At 44.5% G+C, this 20989-nt stretch overlaps 1 protein-coding gene across 7 annotated transcripts; it reads right to left on the bottom strand.

Annotated features, from left to right (window-relative positions):
* Positions 1-772: 772 nt before the first annotated feature.
* Positions 773-20157, bottom strand: Tpnt (troponin T, skeletal muscle). 7 transcript variants are annotated; one of them, XM_076322921.1, is made up of 13 exons: positions 19939-20157; positions 17523-17568; positions 10055-10072; positions 5781-5811; positions 5582-5686; positions 5362-5458; positions 5218-5254; positions 5027-5129; positions 4713-4931; positions 4486-4578; positions 4326-4406; positions 3798-3876; positions 773-1497 (listed from the first exon to the last, which is right to left on the bottom strand). In XM_076322921.1, exons 2-13 carry the CDS (start codon positions 17546-17548, stop codon positions 1211-1213), a joined length of 1176 nt encoding a protein of 391 aa, XP_076179036.1. In that variant the 5' UTR covers positions 17549-17568; positions 19939-20157; the 3' UTR covers positions 773-1210. The 7 variants fall into 7 exon arrangements, with proteins under 7 accessions (XP_076179036.1, XP_076179034.1, XP_076179035.1 ...); XM_076322919.1 differs by lacking the exon at positions 3798-3876 and adding an exon at positions 2325-2403 and having other exon boundaries at positions 19939-20153; XM_076322920.1 differs by lacking the exons at positions 3798-3876; positions 19939-20157 and adding exons at positions 2325-2403; positions 18140-18265.
* Positions 20158-20989: the final 832 nt, after the last annotated feature.

Genomic DNA, 20989 nt, shown 5'->3' with positions numbered 1-20989 from the left:
TATATAACTCGATCCCCCTATTTAGTAAACTTGTACGCAGATGTTTCTTTAATTAGTAAAACGAAACGCTTCGAATATCGTTAACAAAAGTGATGTGATTCATCGACAATATATATATATGCAACGTCAATTATTTTCGAGCAGCGCGTTGCACTCGTAAGAGAAGTAACGCTTCAATAAAAGGTTACGTGAGTGCGCTAGAAATAGACCGCGAGGAAAGAAAAGTGCTACTACAGTGATTTTCATGAATACGCGATCACGTTTCATGGGTATTCTTCTTACGCGACATAGTCAAGGTTAAGTTCGCGGAATCCAACGACGCCGAAAGTTACTTGACCCCTGTGATAAAGTAGTCAGTCGATAAAGAAAATTTCTGTTACGATATAAAACTAAACGAACTTTTCTCTAGATTTAGCGATTTCGTGCGATTTTTCGCGCGATTCTTATCAATCGCCAATAACATTGCGAGAAGTAAATAAAGATACAACTATCCGATTCCCGCACGAGAATTTCTTCCGTAGACGTTTTGAAGTTACAATTACTCGCACACAGCAAATGAAATTTTCTCCAGAACCTAATAAATTTTATATCCGCGTAAAAATCTCGTATAAAAAATAAAAGGTAAAATTTTGTATCTTTAGTGGAAAATTGAAATTTGAATTACGCAATGAAATATTTCGTACCGAATAAAATTTAACATCGAACGTTGCGAATTAATGTTACACGTTGGTTTTATTCGTCGTCCATCGTAGGGAAAAAGTATCGCCAGGAATTTTATACGATAAACCGTTTTATTTTAATAATGTGTGTGCGTGTATTTTGTACAATATAATAATAATTATAGTAGCAATAGAAGTAGTAGAATAATAGTAGTAGAAGTAGTAGTAGTAGTAGTAGTAGAACAGCTGAGAAGTAGTAACAGCTTGTTATATCTCGCCGGAATCGTCGCCGTTATAGGTTAGGTTCTTCGCGAAGTGATAGAGCGTGCAGTCGTCCGCCTTCTCGTGTCGTCCTCTCGGAATCGTTCCGATGTCGCATAAGATCCGAAACGAAAAGCCACCTATAACGACAAGATTCTAGGACAATGGCGCACCATTGTAGTCTCTACTGCCGCCACGACTATATTCGATGGTTCGAAGGATGTTTCGAGATTGGTTGATGATCGATTGATTGAATCTGTGGTTAGATGCCGATTTTCCGAAAGAGGCTTCTATTCTTCCTCTTCCTCCTCCTCCTCCTCTTCCTCCTCTTCCTCTTCTTCTTCCTCCTCTTCCTCCTCCTCTTCCTCCTCTTCACCCTCGCCTTCTCCCTCCTTCTCTTCACCGCCCTCTTCCTCTTCCTCTTCCTCCTCCTCTTCTTCCTCTTCTTCTTCTTCGAATTGTGGCTCCTCCAGCTCTTCGTCTTCAGCCGCAGCCTTCACGTCTTCTTCGCCCTCCGGAGATTCGGGGTCTCCAGGTTTCTTGCCTGGCCTCTCGCCGAACCACTTCGGCAACTTCGCTGTTTATTGGGGGGAGGAAAAATTATCACGTCATTAATAGTACCTTGATTCGTTACGGGAATTATTTTTTATTTTCTTTTCTTTTTTGTCCTTTTTTTTTTCTTTTTTGTTTTTTCTTTCTTCCCGTACGAGGCGGATCTCGGACGACGATAGCGAGAGTTTCTTAGAAACGTTTCCTTCGAGACGGTTGGAAGACCGCAATTGACGTTTATCTTTTACGCTCCAGAGAGAAGCGTGAAAGCGAAGCTTTGAAATTCGCGGAGCGTTGCTCTTTCGCTAAAAAATGAACCGAAGATCAAAGGTATCGACAGATGCTTCCAATTTCGCGAAAAGTTTTTCCCCTCGCTTTTCATCGAACGGGCCCCTTCAACGCTGACGAAATATACTTCTCTGCGGCCGTTGTAGTTTGACCTAGTTTCCAGAAAATGTTCTGGCTGGTCAGGTTTCAAGACTCGCGACTCGAGCAAACGCACACGTTGATACGTGAAATAATAAACGCGCGAGATACAGCGGAACGCTTTTACGTTGGCATACTTTAGTATTCTCGTGATACCGCGTCAAACATCCGTACCACCTTTGAATGACGCACTGACCAATACACAAATTACTTCTAACCGTATAACGCAAATTGTATCCGTACTACGTTCGAAATATGTTTGGAATCACCTTTCGAGAACGCTGTACTGAATTTACCACGAAACGTAACATTTTATTATCGAAATTATTTAAACTGCCATTTTTGGTTACGAGCTACGATCGTTCGACCATTTTCTCGTAAAGCCTTAAACTTTATGCGTTTGCTCGAAAGTGATCCAAGAATACGTACTCTTCTGACGACCAAGGAATTGTTCCTTCTGTTGAGCCCATTGCTTCTCTACGGTTTCCTTCAGCAGTTCGGTCAGACCCTGAAACACCAATGGACAAAATGGCATGCTAGGATACATCGTCACACGGGGGCGCACTCATCTGGACCCTTTCCACGGTTTTCAAGATATTGCCATACGAATCTCTCCACGGCGAATACAGGGGTTGACGTGTAACAGAACAAATTAATGGTTCCCATTATACATATCCCGCTGGCAACCGCTTCGTGACTTGCTCTTTTCAGCTAACGAACCACTTCGACGACAAGGGGGACACCGTGCTCGACCAAACACCCGTTAGGTTACTTCACGTTTGTTAATGAAGGATTCTTGGTGCACAAATTCATTTACTTTCTTGTTACCTAGACTTAACAACGTTAGTCACTCGACGGAAGTGTCCGAGTACGATAAGTCATCGACAAAAGTGTGCAAGTTGTAAACGTGGAATGAGACTGTAACGTGGTGCCTTTGGGTGTTCGTTGCAAAGACAAACGTGCTTGGACTGTGGAATTAGTTGCACCATCAAAGTGTAGACAATACGGACAATTTGTTTTTTTCAATTTACGACCAAATTTTCGTCGATTTAATAATCTCCCCAAGTGTAAGCCATTGGTACCATAAGTAGAACCTTAAATGGTTGCATACGTGTTCAAGAGTTTGTGGTAAATTTTGTTGCAAGAATCTACAAGCTCTTGTAGAGTGATTCAAATTTGGACCTTCGAACAATTGGTAGTATATGTATTTTCTCGTTGGTGTAAATAAATGTTTATCAGTTTCAAATATCTTTGCGAATGTTTGTATCTGTTGTTCGGGGTTAGGGTAGACTATCTACGACCGTTTGTATCGTGGAGTAATTTAGATTCAGACCACCGATAAATTGATAGTATATTCTCGGCCGTATAAATAAATGTTTATCGGGTTCAGAATCTTCGTGAATGTTTGTATCTGGTGTTCAGGGGTCTAAGATAAATTTTAGTCGGACTATCTACGAGCATTTGTATCGTGAAGTACTTTAAGTTTGGACCTGCGTGGTAAATTGATAGTACATGCGGTTTCTCGGTGCTGTAAATAAAGGTACATCAGTTTCAAAGTCTTTGTGAATGTTTGTATCTGTTGGTGGGAGGGTAGCAGTAAATTTTTGTGTGGCTCTACGTGGGCACTGTATTCGCGTTCGTATCGGTAATAAATTACGATAAATATCAAGGCAAGCGTGAGTGCCGTACTTTGTAAACGAAATAACACGGGCATAGCAACAACTTTGACGGTCTCTGTGCTCCAGATTGACTACTTACTAAATGGATATTCAACACGAATTAGAAACACGATCGTCGAGACGATCTTATGGGGGCATAAGTGAGGGGGGGGGGGCAAGGGGTTCTCAACGAGCAATGCAAGCAAAAGGGTGGTACACTAACAGAGAGCTCGATGGGACTCACTTTTGTTGCGCTTCATGAACTGTTCTGTTTTCTGTTTCCACAGTTTCTCGTTGTACTCCGCTAAAAGCGTGTCATAGCCCTGCGATTTAATTGACATTCTTCACTAATCACTCTTTTTCTACAAGCACTACTTCCTAACGAGCCTCGTCGCTTATTCTTTGTCTTTTACAAACGTCTCTTTTTCGCTACTTTACTACTTTTGCTATTTTTACGTAAACCGGATCTTTTAAAGGAATATATCAGTCTCTAAGTTCTCTATCGTTGCAATACGTTTCGAAAGATCGCAATAAATCGTCGCAATCGGACAATCGTGCGTGTCACGACATTTCGTTACTAGAGTAACATATGTATACGAATTTTGAACCCATCATTGGACACCATTTTCGTTTCGACACTTTCGAGTCATTGGGGTCAGATTCTGGGGCTTTCAATTGGCCAAATTTGTTTCGTAAACGGTCGTTGAATTTCCGAGTCAGCTGAATATTCGAAGAATCAGCGACTGATTCAATTGGCACAAAGTATACTTACACCCTCGAAGAGCTTCTTTTTATCGTCGTAGGACCTGGTATCCACGCGACGTTCATATTTAGAGGCGACTTGGATCTTGGGCTGCAAAGAGGAAAAAAGAACTTTATCACACCGAAGATAAAGTCCGTTTTATTTCAATTGATTTTCTTGTTGTGCTTACAGGGTATTTGCCGGTAAGGGCTTCAGGATCAAGACCTTTCTTCAAGGCTTTGTGCCTCAACTGCTGCTTCTGACGTTCCTTTAATTCTTTGAGCTGGAACGAAACAGAAAGATTCCTAACAATATTACCAACAACTAATATAGCGTGTTTACAATTAGCCACAAATGTAACCACTGGCGTGAAATGTATTTATATAAAATATAATAGCGCGTTTCGATGGTACTCACATCATAGTCCTGGCGTTTCTGTCGTTCCTCGAGATCGTATTTCTCGGTTTCCAGCTTTACTATGGTCTCCCAAAGTTCGTTGGCCTTAGACCGGAGCTTCTCAATGGACAAACCATCCATTTCCAAGGGTTTGATACGGATGCTCAACGAGATTTTCTTCTCTTCTTCGAGCTGTTCTTTCGTCTTGTTGCGCTCCAGTTGCGCCGACGTAAGGTTACCCTGCATCGAACAGGAAAACACATCGGTAAGTTCGTTGAATGGATCCGTTACGCGCTGTAAACACGATGCATCCATTTGATAAAATCGATACGTACTGCCAGATCTTTCCTGGTGATGGTGAAGTTGGGGCCCTTCTTGCTCTGGTCTTTCATCGCTTGCATCATCGCTTGACGTTTCTTTTCCGATTCTTCGAGACGCCTGAATAAATGATTTTTGGTCAGAATTAACCTTATCGCTTACACACCGAGTGGAATATAAATTGGATAAAAGAAGATGGAAGCCGTACTTTCTCTTTTCCTCGATATCACGTTGTTTCTTCTCCTCTGGAAATTTGAATAAGCGTCAGCAAATCTCCGTTTAGAGGAACAAATCGAATACATTTCTCGTATCGGAGACATCGAAACGAAAAAAGGAAATAGAATAAACGTACCAATTTCACGTTGGCGGCGTTCTTCCTCCTCCTTCTTTTTCTGAGCCAATCTCTTCTCCTCGTCCGCGCGAGTGATCTTGCGCTTGGCTTGCTTCTCCTGCGAACGACAAACAAAACGGCGATGAAAAATACATGGAAGCGCAACGGGGCGCGGAATCTATGCATAAGAAGCATAACAGAGCTACATGGAACGGACGTAAGCCGGTCTTCCGATACGAACCTTCAATCTCTTTAGTTCCTCCTCCTCCTTGGCCCTCTGCTTCCGCCATTCTGCAATGTATTCCTTGAGCTGTTCGTCTAGGTCGCTTCTCTTCTGTTCCTGCCTCTGTGTGTTTCCAGAAACGACATGAATGTAAATACGTATCGCGGGCTAAATCACTCCGATATCGTGTCTACGAGATCCGGGGATCTCTCCTCACCTTCATAAACTCGGGATTCTCCCCAGAGTCCCTGATGTAGGCCGGAGCAAAAACAAAAGTAACTCTCTTTAGTTCCTGCCGCTCGTCCTCTGAGAGATCTCGCAAGATCTTCCAGAACTCCGTACGCCACTCTTACGTTTCACTTTTTCCATTATTTATTACACTCCATCCATTCTCTCTCGTGGCGAATAATTCTTTCTTTCGATATGGTTTTATGTGCTTTTTTTTTTTTGCTTTTTTTTTCATTAGTTCTTTTCTTTTTCTTTTTTTTTTCATATGGTCTTTCGTCGCAGGCGCGTAGCCTGACGCTTAAACAACACGCGACAGCCAGACAAACAGACAGACGGCCACACAAACGGACGGACGTACGGACAGACAGAAAGTGTATAAAGCGCTTGGAGAGAAGAAAATTAGGTGCGCAGTGTAAGAAAGAAAAAAAAGAAAAAAAAATTATACTCCGGGAAGTGGCATTGGAGCTGGAGGAGACATTAATGAGTTTACAGAAGGTTGAGGAACCGATGAGTTTGCGGCCGGGAGGAATCTATTAGGCTTTCGTGGACAGGATATTGGAAAATTGATGGAGGGTTTTACCGAGAATTACGCGGTCACTTGAATTTGAATTTTGTTTCGACTCTCTGGGGTCTGCAGCGGTAAGATATTTAAGTTCTCCGGCGAATGAAAGAATCCGCATGTTCTTTGCAGCGGATTTCTAGAGGTCTCGAATGAAAATTGAACGAAACCGAGTATCGCGAACGCTTAAAGTCTTTAATTTACAGTTGAACAAAAAATTCCGTAAAAAGTTGACTTTCTAGTTTTTTTTTTGCGCAAACGGATTGTACGTGAAAAAGTGTTGGAAGACTTTATTCAAGGATAAAATCTAAAAATATGGTAAAAAGTAAAAAGTAAATCGTAATGATGTAAATGTATAATTTCCTAGAAGAATAATAGGAATGAATCTGTCGATGTTTGTTCGAAAAAGAAAGAATTATTCTTTTTGTCCGATTTTCAATTATTTCCGGTATTCTGTGCACATTGTGTAACTTGCAGGATACTATTTTGCATCCCTAGAAGATCGCGTAGCAGATCGGTAATTGAAAAATTAAAGAAATTAATTAATCACCGTAGATGTGAATAATAGTTGTCGGAGAATATACAAGTTTAAATCGCGTCTACACGTTGTCAAGAGCCAACCTGAAATCCCAATAAATAATTACTTCTCATTTTTTACTATACATATAGATTTTACTCCGAAGATCTTCAGCGTTCCGTGTTGCGGCATTGAAATGAGACAAAATTATACGAATCTTGCGAAAACTTTGATTTTACATTCTACTTGATCATTTATCATGAAATTGTACCAAAATGTATTAATTCGAAGCGAACGTCGAAAATACAAAAAACGGTATTTTATCAAAAGTTTGGAAACGCTTCAAAAATGTCAGATATTCTCGAACACGTAGGTGTGGTACCACGGATCGAATTACATCACGTGGATCGAATCCAGGATGACTTTAAAATAAGGGAAGGATCTCTAATTTTAAAGATGATTTCGTGGTGACAAAAAATAGATTGACTGCTTGATTTTCTGGATCGCAGGGATTAAAGATACGGGACGACGGACGTTCGTTTAGTGTTTAGCTAAGAAAAAAAAAAGAAAGTAATACGAAGCCGCTCGAGAACAAGCGATTAAGCATTTTTTACAAAAGCAATTCAGCAGGTATCGAAGAGAAAACTTGACAAAATTTAAACAGCGCACAACGAGAACAAGAATAATCGTGTCTGAAACGGAATGTGGATGACAAACGTGTTTGGTCTAATAATACCGTCGGGTATCGTCGAAATCGTAGCAATATATAGATATGTGTATCGATACACTTCGTATAGCAACGATACGTGACAAAACGAAATAAAAATACTCGACCGTAAGTAATCGGCGGTAAATTTGCAAGTAATATCATCCTCACGGTGAAAGAACTCGACCGTTCCGAGTCGTAACGATCCTTGACGTAACAACAAAAACGATGATAAAGGATGAACGGGATAGAAATGGAGCACAGAGATCTCTAGCACTCACTCTTCTTCTCGTCAGACATTTTCTTCTTCTTTCCCAACTCAAATGCAAGCAACAACACACAGTCGCCGCCGTTATCAGCGTCGTCGCTGTCGTCGTTCTTATTGTCAAAATTATTATCCACAACGCCGTAAAAAGCCACAGTCGAAAGCCAAGGAGGCTGGCCAGTTTACATAAAAAATGAGGTTTCGACGATCGTGTGATCACGGAGGCTCACTGAATTCTCGTGCAATTGTAGGTTCACCACCCTCGATCGGTATACAGAGATACCCGTTCGTGTAAACGTCGAAATTGAATAACGTTCGACGCGAGAATTTCGAATATGCGAAACTGGACCGAATGGGACCGTTTCCAAATTTTCGTCTCGCTCGATTTAATCCGTAACGCGCGACGAAATCATAAACAAGGTGTAACATCGTTGGCAACACGACCAAGTCGTTACGCAACCGTATTATGAAACAATCCGGTGATTCGCGTTAAACAAGATTCCCGTGCTACTCGAAACTCGCGGTTCTACAAAAATCCAGTGAACCCCTCCAAAAAAACGCTTTAGCCGATCTTTCTGCGACAAAGAGACCGAGAACAACAGGAGGTTGGCGTGGTGATTATTGGCTGCGGTTCGATTGATTATGGCGCAAGATCAACATAACGATTAAACAGACGGCGACAAAGAGGGTGAAGGGTTGGGGGGGGGGGGGGCGCACGAAGTCGGCAGAAACAAAAAAAAAACGACTCCTGGAAACGCAGGATACAAAAAACGAAACACGACATCAAATTGTTGGCTTAAACGAGATCAACGAAAAACTGGTGGACTCGTCGATACGTGTGTATGTATACGCATTGTGTACGCGTACATGAACACAGGGATTTATGTACAGAGCCTTTTAGTTAATTCACGATTAATCCAGATATAGAGAGACAAAAAGGAACAAAAACACGAGAACGGGTAAGAAGAGACAGAGAGAAACATGAGCTCAGGTTTGGGGGTGATGTTTGGGCTGGGGGGGCGAGGGGTTGCTTCGAGCAACGAATTATTAGAATTCGTTTTTTGGCAGGATCGAGACTTCGATTGTACGATACGCACGGTTAACAATAGGTATTTACGGAACATTGGATACAAACATCGTAACGTAGAACAATTTACAATGGTAACGCGAGGAAATCTTTAGAATACACAAACGGTGTAACATCATTTAGGTACGTGTAACAAACGTCGTAACGTGAACCGATTTACAAACACAACGCGAACTTTTAGAACGCACGAAAACACGTGGGGGGGGAAAAGAAAAAACGGAATTTCGAGGTTCAAGAGATACACGAGAAAAAAAACATAAAAAGGACCTCGCAGCATCCGTGAAGACGTTTCCTCGCCTGGAAGACAAAGAATAAATATTTACCCGACTTCCTATGCTCGGCTCGTGGGATCACGAAAGACCGAGTATTATTCCCCTCGATCATCTTGGCAGCTAGACTTGGCAATAGCTAAACAACGCGCCTGACAATAGTTGCGTTTTTCCACCGAACCGGTTTGTTCGCTAATTAGATTGCACCACTTTGGTGCGCGGCGCGCTTCAAACGGACACCGTGGCTTCGGTATAAGAATAAACCGCATTACGTTATCGTACACATATTTATGAAACGTTTGGCAATCGTCCAGCAGACGCAAGTTATATTAGTTGCATACTCCCCTTATGCAACTGCCGCCGTATAACACGGTCAAAAGCCTTAAAACTTTTCGACTAAACAACCTTGTCGCTCGTAAATAATCGTGCGAGCGTACGGCGGACTCATTTGAATCACCTGTGAACGTGACACGGTCAAGAACCTCGAACGAAAAGTATGGATCGAATTGGAATCGAAACTCGACGTTAACCAATTTCCACTTTTCCATGGGGTACGAACCATCGAACAGATTTTATACCGTAATATGTACATCTGTTCGAAAATACCAAGATACGACCAAGAGAAACAACGAAATCGCCGAAGACGAGAATTATCACCACCGTGTTTCTAAATTGTACCTTTTAACGTCGGATTCAACTGGACTCGCAACGAACGAGAGATCATTGCCCACTGGAGTCTCGTTCCCGCCAAAAATTCGAACAAAAGCGCGGACTTGAGGGCTTGGGGTGGGGGGATGTGAGAGCGGCCGAAGAACAAAGAAAATATTATTGACGTGTAAACACCTCGATATTCAACTTACTTTTGGGACGCCCTACCCCTACAAAAAAAGAAAGGAAAGGTGCATTAATAACAATGACAATCGTTTCGTCTTTTAACGTGGGGACTGCACAAAGCCGCGAGAAGTGCGTTCGTTCGCCTTTTCGCTTTTATTCGTTCCGGTTCGAATTAAATCCTGCCTCGATTGGACAAAGAAAGCATCATTGGAATCGACGACAGCCTGCCGCGTTCCATCCGCTTTTATTCACTTCCGTTATCCCCCTGTTTCTTTACGGCGAAATCGTGACGAAGTTTCGCGCTCGGTAAAACGGGAACGGTGCTCTTCCGTACGCGCGTGCGCACGTTTCACGAGAATTTTGATTGGCTTTTTATGGACGACGTAAAAGAGGAGAACAGGCAGCCTACCGTCTCTTTCATTTCGAGGATCTTGTCACACCTACGTCTATATACATATATATATATGTATATATACAGGCACGCACATATATGTATATATGTATATACAGTTTTTCACAAAACCTTTCCAATTGGACAGTTTCAAAATGCAAGAACAGAACGATCATTATGCGACAGAAATAATGCGCAAAGAGACAAATAAAGAGTTAGGTGTGGTGGGGGTGTAGTCGGTGACTTTTGTCTCGGGGCTCGATTGAAAAGTGAAACTGTTACGAAAACGATCGCGAGGTGGAAACCGAAACGGGAAACGATTAAAACTTCGTGCGATGCGAACGTGTATGTAATTCTTGGAAACTAACTTGCGCCTGGGGATCGATTCGTTATCAACGGATTTTCCGATAAAAATAATTACAGGACCCGAGTCAGTCCGCCTCGAAGTGAAAAATGTATTTCCTTCGATATGCAGGTGGTCTCGTAACGAGCGTACGAAACTTCGACAATTTTGTTGGAGAGGTCAGTCCGACGGAAAAAATATCGTACGAACGTGAGCCCTATTTTAAGTACTCGCGTGACTTTAATAGATCGCTATCGTAATCAAATTGCGAGTTTATAATCGATTTTTGCTACAATTATTATTTATTATTCATTACATTTTACAAACCACGGACATTGCGAGCTCGAGCTCGTAGCGTAAGGCTCGACCGGTGCACGCGAAACAATAAATTGTTACAAAATTTCATTCCATTCGACCACTCTCTAACGTCATTGTTCTCGAGTGTTTAAGCATAACGATAAATACTAACTCGACTCCTCGTAGGTTACTTCGTATTGAGCTTTCTACGTACAACTACTTACGATAATAAGATTTTCGTTGATCGTGGTTACGTAAAGATCTATCTTCGTGCGTTATTTGTTCCTCGAAATGACCAATCGAGAGAATTATACAAGTTGTTTACACTCGTTACGAAACAACCTGAAAGAACGTTCGTCTCGTTAATCTCAAGGGGGATCGAAAAATACTCTTATACGTCGTATCGGGAGGATACGTGCTTGGAGAGAATCTAGTTCCCTTCGTAACCAGCAAAAGACGCAGCCAGGCGCTTTTGCAAATAAATTGCAACGCGAAACGCACACGTACATCCCTTTGTCACTTTTCAATCGCGTGCGTATCTTGTACGGAAACGTGTGTATGCGTGTAGATGAGTGTCGGTTCCATATCGTAACGACCATGTGTACGTGGACGTGTATCAGACGGGACAAGGTGGCAGCGATAGACATATTCGTTTAACCATCGACACAACAACAGCGACACAGCATCAAAAACAGAACGATGAAGACAACGGGACGGACCAAACAGTAACGTGACGTCAAAGATGCAAAGAAACACGTGCCTGTGCACGCGTTGTACAAATTCAGCCTTTGTGCTGCTTCCCTGATCTTTCGGCTGATGAAACCTCTCCGAAAAAATAAACAAAAAAACATACCCGAGTGACAGTATCGGGGACAGGTGAAAGAAAAGAAAACAGAACCGAAGGACGACTCGTAAACGGGGTGGTGGAGAAAAAAAAAAATATATCATCCCGTGGAAGAACGTGCGCGAGACGTCCACGAAAATCTGTCACGCGTTCGAAGAATACTCGATGGTGAAACGTGGGCGGCGATGGTGCCGTAAAATAGAGTACCGCACGGTACCGCGATTTACGAACAATGATTTTAAGTGCGACGGGGAGAAAAAAAAAGAAAAAAGATGGACGACACCGGCACCGCGGTTCGCTTTTCGCTTCCGAGGCCCGACGTGGAAGAGGTGATTTTTCATCGTCACGGTCGTGACTCGTTGCACGCTCGCAACGATGTTCGATCGCGCCAACGCCCGACGCGAGAACTCCATTTCTCGCACGCGCGTGAAAAAAAAAAAAGAAAAAACGCGTCGCTCGAGCGAATCTTTTGCGTCGTTCGAAAGGTACCCTCGCAGAACCGCCAACGGCGAAAACACGCCCCTCGGAAAGCAACGTTCCGATCGACCGATGGAACCAGCTCCGAAAATTATGGAGAGACGTACGCGAAGCGTTATCGCGCCTCGACGAACACGATTGTCGCGCGTGACACGCGAATTACGTGCGAAAAATCGTCCTCTTCCCGCGAATTACCAAAAATTAGTCGCGTCTATGTACAACGTTTTTACTGCTCGCGCAGCGGAAAAATGGGTAGGACGGAAACGTCGTCCCAAAGAATGGGTCGTAAATGGTACGTAAAGGTTCGCCGTTAATGGCGATGAAAAGAGAGACAGAGAGATATATTATATATGTATATATGTGTATACATATATACATATATATATATATATGGAACTCGAGGATCTCGCGCGATCCGCGAGAAAAGATACGTGTCTCGTTCGGAGATATCGAACGTATCGACATTGGCGAAAAGTAGACGCGTGTGGCGAAGGTGAGGGCAAAGAGAAAGAGAGAGAGAGTAACAGAGCGAACGTCTCGCAATAAAAAGAGTCTCATACAGAAAACGAAACAAAAAAAAAACTCGAAAACGAAAAACAAAATACAACATTGCGCGAGCAGCGACCGAAACGAGAGACAGAGACAGAAACGGAGAGCCAAGTAGCAGACGAACAGATACTGTACCGTATACAAGACAATACAACGGTTAGACGATTAACAGAAAGACAGAGAGATAGATAGAGAGAAAGAGAGAAAAAAAAAGAGAGAGAGAGAGAGAGAGAGAAATAGAGAGATAGAAAGATAGAAAGAGAGAGAAATAGAGAAACAGAGAAGTGAACATAGCTGCTCGAACAAGACGAGCGATTTTTTACAGCCTTGCAGGGGGAAAAAAAACTTACTCGATCTTCCTCTCCGGGTGCCTTTGATTTTTCGATTTTTCGATTCGCGCCGCGCGTTGGTCGTTTGGTCGATGGTGATTTTGATTGATTGGTTGGTTTTTTTTTGTGTATTGTATGTGGAGATTCGGGCGAGGGGAGAGATGGAGAGATAGATAGAAAAAAAAAAAAACACAGAGAAACGTGAGATCATAAACCAGAGTCGAACAAGAACGGCTAACGGATTAATATAATTGTTCGTTTCTTTCCACCCATGATCGTGCTCTCTTTCGTCGCGCGTGAAATCGCCGAGAAATACACGCGAGAACGGGGCCGGCTTATGATTCCGTGGATCGTTTCAACTCCGTGGAAAGCTATATCTCGGTGGTTCGTTCCGCTCGAAACGACTCAATATTTTTCTTCGACGTTCGCTAAATTGTTTTACGGAACGAATCGCCGTGAACCGACGAGAAAATATTGAATCGCGTTCCATTGTACGCGCAAACGAATGACGCGCTACGAGGAAACGTTCAGCCGTCCCTTTTTGATCGCTCTTGGAATCTCCGTGTCGTCGGATCGAAGGACACGCGCTCCAGGCTAGATCGGTCGCGCGACGTCGTTGAATTAATACGCGACCAGACGTACGGAGACACAGCGACACGCCATTCGTCTGCTCTATTTTCGCGAGAGGAGCACGACTGTTCTAATTTTAACGGTTGTTCGAGAGAGATCGCTCTGGACCGCTAATGTGATTTTTCAAAACCGTTTACACCGTTCTACTTAACCGTTTCGGAGTGTACTCGCGAAGTTCGCGCGAACGTTGAGAAGATACCGCGACTCACGATCGAATCTGTTCACCGTACGAGTGTAAATCTACCGTGACGTCTCGTTCGATGTAATTTTTGATTCGAAGACTCTCGATCGTATCTATTCACCGTACGGGTGTAAATCTACCGTGACGTCTCGTTCGATGCAATTTTTAATTCAAAGACTCGCGATCGAATCTATTCACCGTACGGAGCGTGAATCTACCGTGACGTCTCGTTCGATGATAATTTTTAATCGCGAAGGCTCGCGCGAACGTTCTCGTCCCGTGTTCATACGGTCGCGTTAATTCGTATCGCGTTGAAATTCGCGCGAACGGCTACCCGAGCCATCGTAAAGATTGTTTTCTCTTTTAAAGTCGTGCAAACCGGTATCCAAGGCGACGCGAAGACAGGGCCAACCGCGCGTCCTATTTCTGTAAAAAGGAGCATGTCCGTTCTAATTCTAACCGGGCTCGTACTTGGTGAACGACGTACAGTGTTTAATGTCTCTGTGGCTGTGTCTGCCTGTCATCGAAAAGTTGCACAAGTTTGTAACGTGAGAGACAATTATTCAATGACGCCGAACATAGTATAACGATAGACACACGTTGAACACGAATGAATTGCTGCGACAGACTCGGTGTACCACTGATTCCTGCATCCACCGTTGTTACACGAGAACAAACGACGAATTCTTCGGTCACTGGAAACGTTCTAAATATTCACGGGAAATGTTATCGAGATATAGCCGCTCGTTACGATCCATAAATTCCCGATTTGTTGGTAATAACAACAATTTCGGGAACCAATATCCCGCCGAGTGTGTTGGACGAATTTGATGGAGTTTAACGCGTGTGGTATTATTACGCGCAAGGTCGTCTCGAGGAACCGTGCGAGGATTGTATCTTCGAAACTGTTCGAGACGAAGAAAAAGAGCGAGTAGATCGAATAAAGCGATTTTCTTCCATTTCACTGTACCACTTGCAGCCATATATTTTCGTACAATATATTTTCCACGAGGAAGTATCGGAACACCGAAATAAAAGAAACACCGATTCAAAAGATATCGCGACTTTAAATTTGTACATATTTCAAATTCAACTGTCTTTTAAAATAATAACTCGTGCACCCTGAAAGTATCTCGTGGTGGATGAAAAACTGCATCGATTCGCGTAAGAAGGTACGAGTTTCCATTAAAGAAGGACACTGCAATTTCACTTTGCAACGACATGCGTGCAAGTGAACGCACAATATTAATACAGAAATATGAAACATTCGAAGCGATTTAATTTACCACTCGTACCTTCGTCTCCGATTGCTTCAAAGACATCAATCGACTCGGTTACACGGAAGATTGCGTGTATTTTTGCAGAGAATCGAAACGTTGGAACGTGGAACACAGATATTCCCAATGACCGAAAGAATTCGTTCTTTAACCTAATCGTTAGTCGCATCGAAGGAGCAGTTGCGATAATACGCTTCTACAGCTACCGTTATTAAGCGAACACCCGATGTATCGGAATTTGTTAGAATCGAACTCGTTGGAATCTCCTAAATCAGGATTCGAGATTCGTCCAGGAGAAAGAGCGATCTCTCTGGAAGGCGGTGGCGACACAGTCGGCGGATAATCGAAAACCTGATATCTACGAGGGGTGCGTCGATCGTTATAGAGCGATCGAGCGATCGTTCGAGAAACGTAACGAGGAATGCTACACCGATCGCTAAAAAGAGCTTTCTAAACGCTGCTCGAAAGGAGCCTAAAACTCTACGACCGAGATCAGAACACGAGATCTGGATTCCGCGGTGACTCTGCGCAGTAGTAGCAGACATCTAAACGCAGACAAGCCTCTGGAACTTACTTCCTGTAATGAGAAAACGAGAGAACGTGGACGTTAGATATACTGCGGGAATCGTTCGACAAGGATTCGGGAATTACCAGCAAGACACTTACGTTTCCTCGACCACCTCCTCCTCGCTGCTGCAAAAGAGAAAACGGGAAACGAAATTTGTTAGTGAACGGTTACAGGTGGACGTACGGGGCCATTAATTGAAAAAAAAAGAAAAAAAAACATCGAAAACCAATATCAAGGTGGTGGTGGGTGGTTGGGGGGCAGCAGGGTGGACAACAGGGCCTGTGTGCTCGATCGTGCGCTAAACGCGTCCTTTTCGCGGCGTTTCCACGAAATCTCGTATTTCGTTCCGATTACGGACAATTTCGTATTCCACGGTTTTTACATAAGAAAACGGTTGACCGTAAATCGTGCTCGCTGCGGCACGCTCGATTTATCGCGACATTTTTGGACCCGTCTGTCTACCCCACTGAATATAGATCCAAGCCGATCCGACCGAATGATTCATCGGTTGATACATTACGTACAACGCGCAAGTCCATCCTCTTCAATTATCTCCTTTCCAAAATAGACGGACGGATTTTCGCTCGTACCTGTGCCCGTTGAATCGATTCCTCGATGTACAGCAATTTCAACGAAAGTGTATTCCACTCGCGTCGTATATTATTATTCGTTTCGAGAGATAGAGATAGAGAGACGTATCGACGAGAAAACGACACCTTTAGCGAACAATTCGAACGTGGGGGGGTTTATCGTGCAATAATTACGATTCCTTCAAGACAAAAAAACACGTGGTCACGACAGGGTTCAGGGTGGGGGATTGTACCATCACAGCAAAACTTTGGGGGTGGGGGTGAGGGGTTTGTACGTACTATCGACGACAACGTATTAAACAACAGGGGTAGTATTTCATGGGGAGTTGTACGATCGGGACACAAAGTACGGTGATATCTCTTTCATCTTACGTGGACGCAATCGACTATGTCGGATTTATTGTTCGTAGTGTGGGAACGATCGACACGGGGATCGTGGTTTATCCTCGAATTACGTAGCGATCCGATAGTGTCGCATCAAGAATGTAAGTTAGAAATCTGTGATTCTCGACCCCTGTAAAATCGCCGCTAACAATAAGAAAGACTGAACGTGATCTATCGACGACATATTTTTTTTACGACGCTTCGGTGGGCTACCGTACTATCTCTAGTTAAAGTTACAACGCTATCGCTGAAACACCCTCGACGTTCCCCGTGGCTCGAACGGTTCGCGAAACTCGTTTTCATGGATATTTCAACGCCGTGGGGATCCCGATGGTTTTTTTCAGCCACTGTCCGTTCCACGTGCGTTCTCCCTGCGTTTCTGGCTTGTGATCGTTTTATCGGGCGATTCTGTTTCCGCTTCCGTTTCGTTTCCGAGCGTATCGATTCGTCGGAGATTATAAAAATCGAGCGACACGGAACCGATAACCGTTGAACGAACGCCGCGCACAAACAAACGATGGGAGGGGTCTCTATCGATTCGAGAATCTCGTTATTCGAGGGGTTCGGAGAACGTCGAGGCTCACGTCGATTACTTTTCGTAATTTCTCGCGTTACTCGGTATCAGAATACTTACGAGTATTGGTCCTCGTCGTCAGACATGTTTGCGGGTGGTTAAGGTGCTGCAACACGCAAATAAACCACTGATTAACACAACCTCTCCTCCAGATCGGGTGTCTTCTGTATCGTTTCACAACCGTCATCGATTACTTCGCGTCTCGATCACGGTTTCACACCGATAACGGAGCGAAGGGACGAACGGAATCATCGGCACATCGACGTCGATCTTTCACCGATTTAACCGACGCGTCGGGGAACTCCTCGATTCGTTCTCGTCGTCGTCCTCTCGCACTGACGAGATATTTTCGCGCGTGGCGTACGTTCGCCGCGGTTTGGAAAAATATATATGGCGGTTGGCACTCCCGGCTCACGGAATTTCGACAAAACCGCGATAAATCCGATCGTCCCGTTCGCTCGTCCACGCAGGCGTTCGGGACACGGTGGTGCACTTCTTCTCGTGAAAAATGTTAAATAAACAAGTTGCAAAGAGAAAGTGGGAGAGAGTGTGGGAGAGAGGGTGAGAGTGATAGTAAGTAAGAGAGAGAGAGAGAGAGAGAGTGAAGAGAGAGAGAGAGAAAGGGAGGGAGAGAGAGAGAGAAAGAGAGAGAGAGAGAGTGGAGTCATAAATCAAACCTGGCGAGCGCGAGAAAGATGAAGCCAGAAAAGAAAGGAAGTCAAAGGGGACGAGACGATGCACTGGTGCAAAGGTAATCCGATATTCTGAGACGAGAAAGAGAGTGCCAGTTTGCTAACCCTGGCCGCAAGCTCGACGTCGCAAGCTCTATAAGGAGCCATCCCCTTCTCTTCCTCGTCGCTCTAATTTTAGAAAACCGACTCTCTACTCTTCTCTCTCTCTCTCTCTCTCTCTCTCTTTCACAGCTCACTCTTTCTCTCTCTCTCTCTCACTCGCTCTTTCTCTTTCTTTCTTTCTCTCTCGCTCTCTCTTCATTTTTCTCTTTCGCCTCCCTCGCTCTCTATGGCAGTTTCTCCACCTTCTCTTCGATCTCGTCTACGTCTTCGTCGCCGTTGTCGTCATCGAACTTTCCAAGCGTTTTCCACCCTCCCGAAGACACGAAACCTCGGCGTCGCGGTTTAACCGTCGACCGACGCGCGAAATCGCTCGTTACGATCGTTGTCGATCGTGTCTCGCGTCGACAATTACCGTAAAAACGTGACTCCGTGCGCCTCGTAGGTGAAAGACCCTATCGGGAAACGCGATTTTTGCAAACGATCCCCGCGACAGCGATACACACGGATACAGGAGGAATTATTACATAATTAGGCGCGCGAGTCTCGAACGTCTTGAAACGGGATATCCGACGCGCGTTTATAGTTTCCACGGCGCCAACGCGGTTCGTTTCTATATCGGTACCCACCGACCCGCCATATTTAGAAAATGGAAGCAATTTCGTTCTTTCGCGCGCGGCTCGAGCGTACCCGAGGTATCGCCCTCGATACGTCGATGTTCGAATGCGGGAGAAACGTTCTTTCGAGAAAGAAGAAAAAAGAACAACGCAGATCGTTGAAATACTCGCGATTATCGAAAGAACTCGAAACTCGCGAAGACACTCGTTGAGCTCTCTCGTTTGTCCTTACGTCGAACCAGGAACCGTTCGTCGTCGTCGTCTTTTCGATCGATTGATCCATCACGTGTCTCTCCGCGAGTCCCAAAAAGGCGGGAGACCGAATCGAGTTCCAGAGTCTCCGAAACTTGGTCGCGGATCGTTCGACGAGTCCCAAAAAGTGCGGGAGACCGAATCGAGCTCCAGAGTCTCCGAAACTTGGGTATTCGCGTCCAATCTCTCGCAGGAAGCTTTCCCTGGCCAACGTTCGAACGTGGTCTCACCCGGAAGACGAGGTCGGCTCCGATTTCCGATCGTTTCGAAGTAGACGAAATCACGGCGTGGTCGGACGCCGCTCGCGGTACTCGTGAATCCTCGCGAACCTTCGATTTACAACGGTGCGCCTCTCCGAGCGTCTTCTATCGTCCTCGAGTAACTTCGATCCTCGTTTCCTTCGTGCTCGTCTACGAGGTCCTCCCACTTTACGGTCTCCGCGATTCGACCTGTTTCCCTGGTTCCTGGTGAACGGTTCCCTTTCTCGTTTACACTTGTACACTTCCCTTCCACTCTTCTCTCCGGTGCAGCGAGATCGTATTTTACACGAAACGGCGACGAAGACGTACGAGACGGCCGTGAACGCACAAACGGCAACGGGGCGAGGAAGATTATAAATGAAAAGAAGCAACAAAGATATTCGTTCACTGGATCGAACGTCCGTGGAAGTGTACGCGAGGCAACGGAGGCGAGGGGGTAGAGGTTACACCACCGGTATAACGGAGAACGCCCTCGGAGTTGGGGTATTTTATCACTGATCGACCCGATTTACGATAATATAAACCGATCGGCACGATGAAAAATAATGAAACTTACACTCGAACGGTGTCAATGTGTGGCAATGTGTATGGACGTGTGGGTGGGTGGGAGAGTGTGTATGTGGTGGTATGAGGGTTCGCCTCGGGGCACCAGCCGAGCAACAGATGCTTCCAACAGGCACGCACGAAGAGCTTTTGCTGGTGGAATGTGGAGTCCGCGACAGCTCGAGCGGCTCTGAAGTCCTGCGAGCAGAGTCCGGACAGCACCAAGACTCGGAACGATGCCTACACGGTTCGGCCGACTCCGATCGCTCCCTTTCGTCCCCGCTATTAATAGATAGCAGATCCACGTCTGTGGGGCGCGAGCGTGATACGATCCTGGCACGCTACTATTTTCGTCCCTTCTACGATCCCGTGTGGATCCGCTCGTTTTCCCGCGGACCCCTTTTTGCTCTGTTCCGCCCCCGCTGAGCCTGCTGTCCGGCCGCGAATCATCGATGAGACCGACAGATTGGTAGGGATAGGCGAATTTTGAATACCTTGATTAGGAGTTTACCCCACCGCTAAGGCCTTCTTCTCGTTCGTTCGGATCGGTTCCGGTCGTTCGTTCGACACCCCGAAATCTCTCTTTACGCGAAAATACGGTCAGATACGTAATAAGGAATTTCGAGTTTCGAGTCTTCTGTAAGGAGAGTACGTTACGTTTGCTGAATATATCGGTATTCTGAAAGGAGAATACTTTAATATACTCTGCTTTAGAAATCTCTCTCTACGCGAAACCTCAGTGAAATATGAAGGAATTTCGAGTTTCGAGTCTTCTGAAAGAAGAATAATATACTCTACTCTAGAAATCTCTCTTTACGCGAAAACTCCTTACGTGAAATACGTCATAATAAGGAATTTCGAGTTTCGAATCTTCTTAAAGGAGAATACTCTAATGTACTCTGCTCTAGAAATCTTTCTATACGCGAAAACTCAGTGAAATATGAAGGAATTTCGAGTTTCGAGTCTTCTGAAAGAAGAATACTCCAATATACTCTGCTCTAGAAATCTCTCTTTACGCGAAAACTCCTTACGTGAAATACGTCATAATAAGGAATTTCGAGTTT

Source organism: Ptiloglossa arizonensis, chromosome 11 (genome assembly GCF_051014685.1).
Source record: "Ptiloglossa arizonensis isolate GNS036 chromosome 11, iyPtiAriz1_principal, whole genome shotgun sequence".
Taxonomy (NCBI): Eukaryota; Metazoa; Arthropoda; class Insecta; order Hymenoptera; family Colletidae; genus Ptiloglossa; species Ptiloglossa arizonensis.
This window is presented reverse-complemented; position numbering and strand designations above follow the sequence as displayed.

What these genes read in the sequence shown, in the direction of transcription:
- Tpnt (XM_076322921.1), bottom strand. Translation starts at nt 17,548, where the DNA reads ATGTCTGACGACGAGGACCAATACTC. An exon ending in AGAATCCCGAGTTTATGAAG is followed by an intron (nt 5,687 to 5,780) that starts GTGAGGAGAGAT and finishes GGAAACACACAG; the next exon opens with AGGCAGGAACAGAAGAGAAG. An exon ending in GTTCATGAAGCGCAACAAAA is followed by an intron (nt 1,498 to 3,797) that starts GTGAGTCCCATC and finishes CCCAATAAACAG; the next exon opens with CGAAGTTGCCGAAGTGGTTC.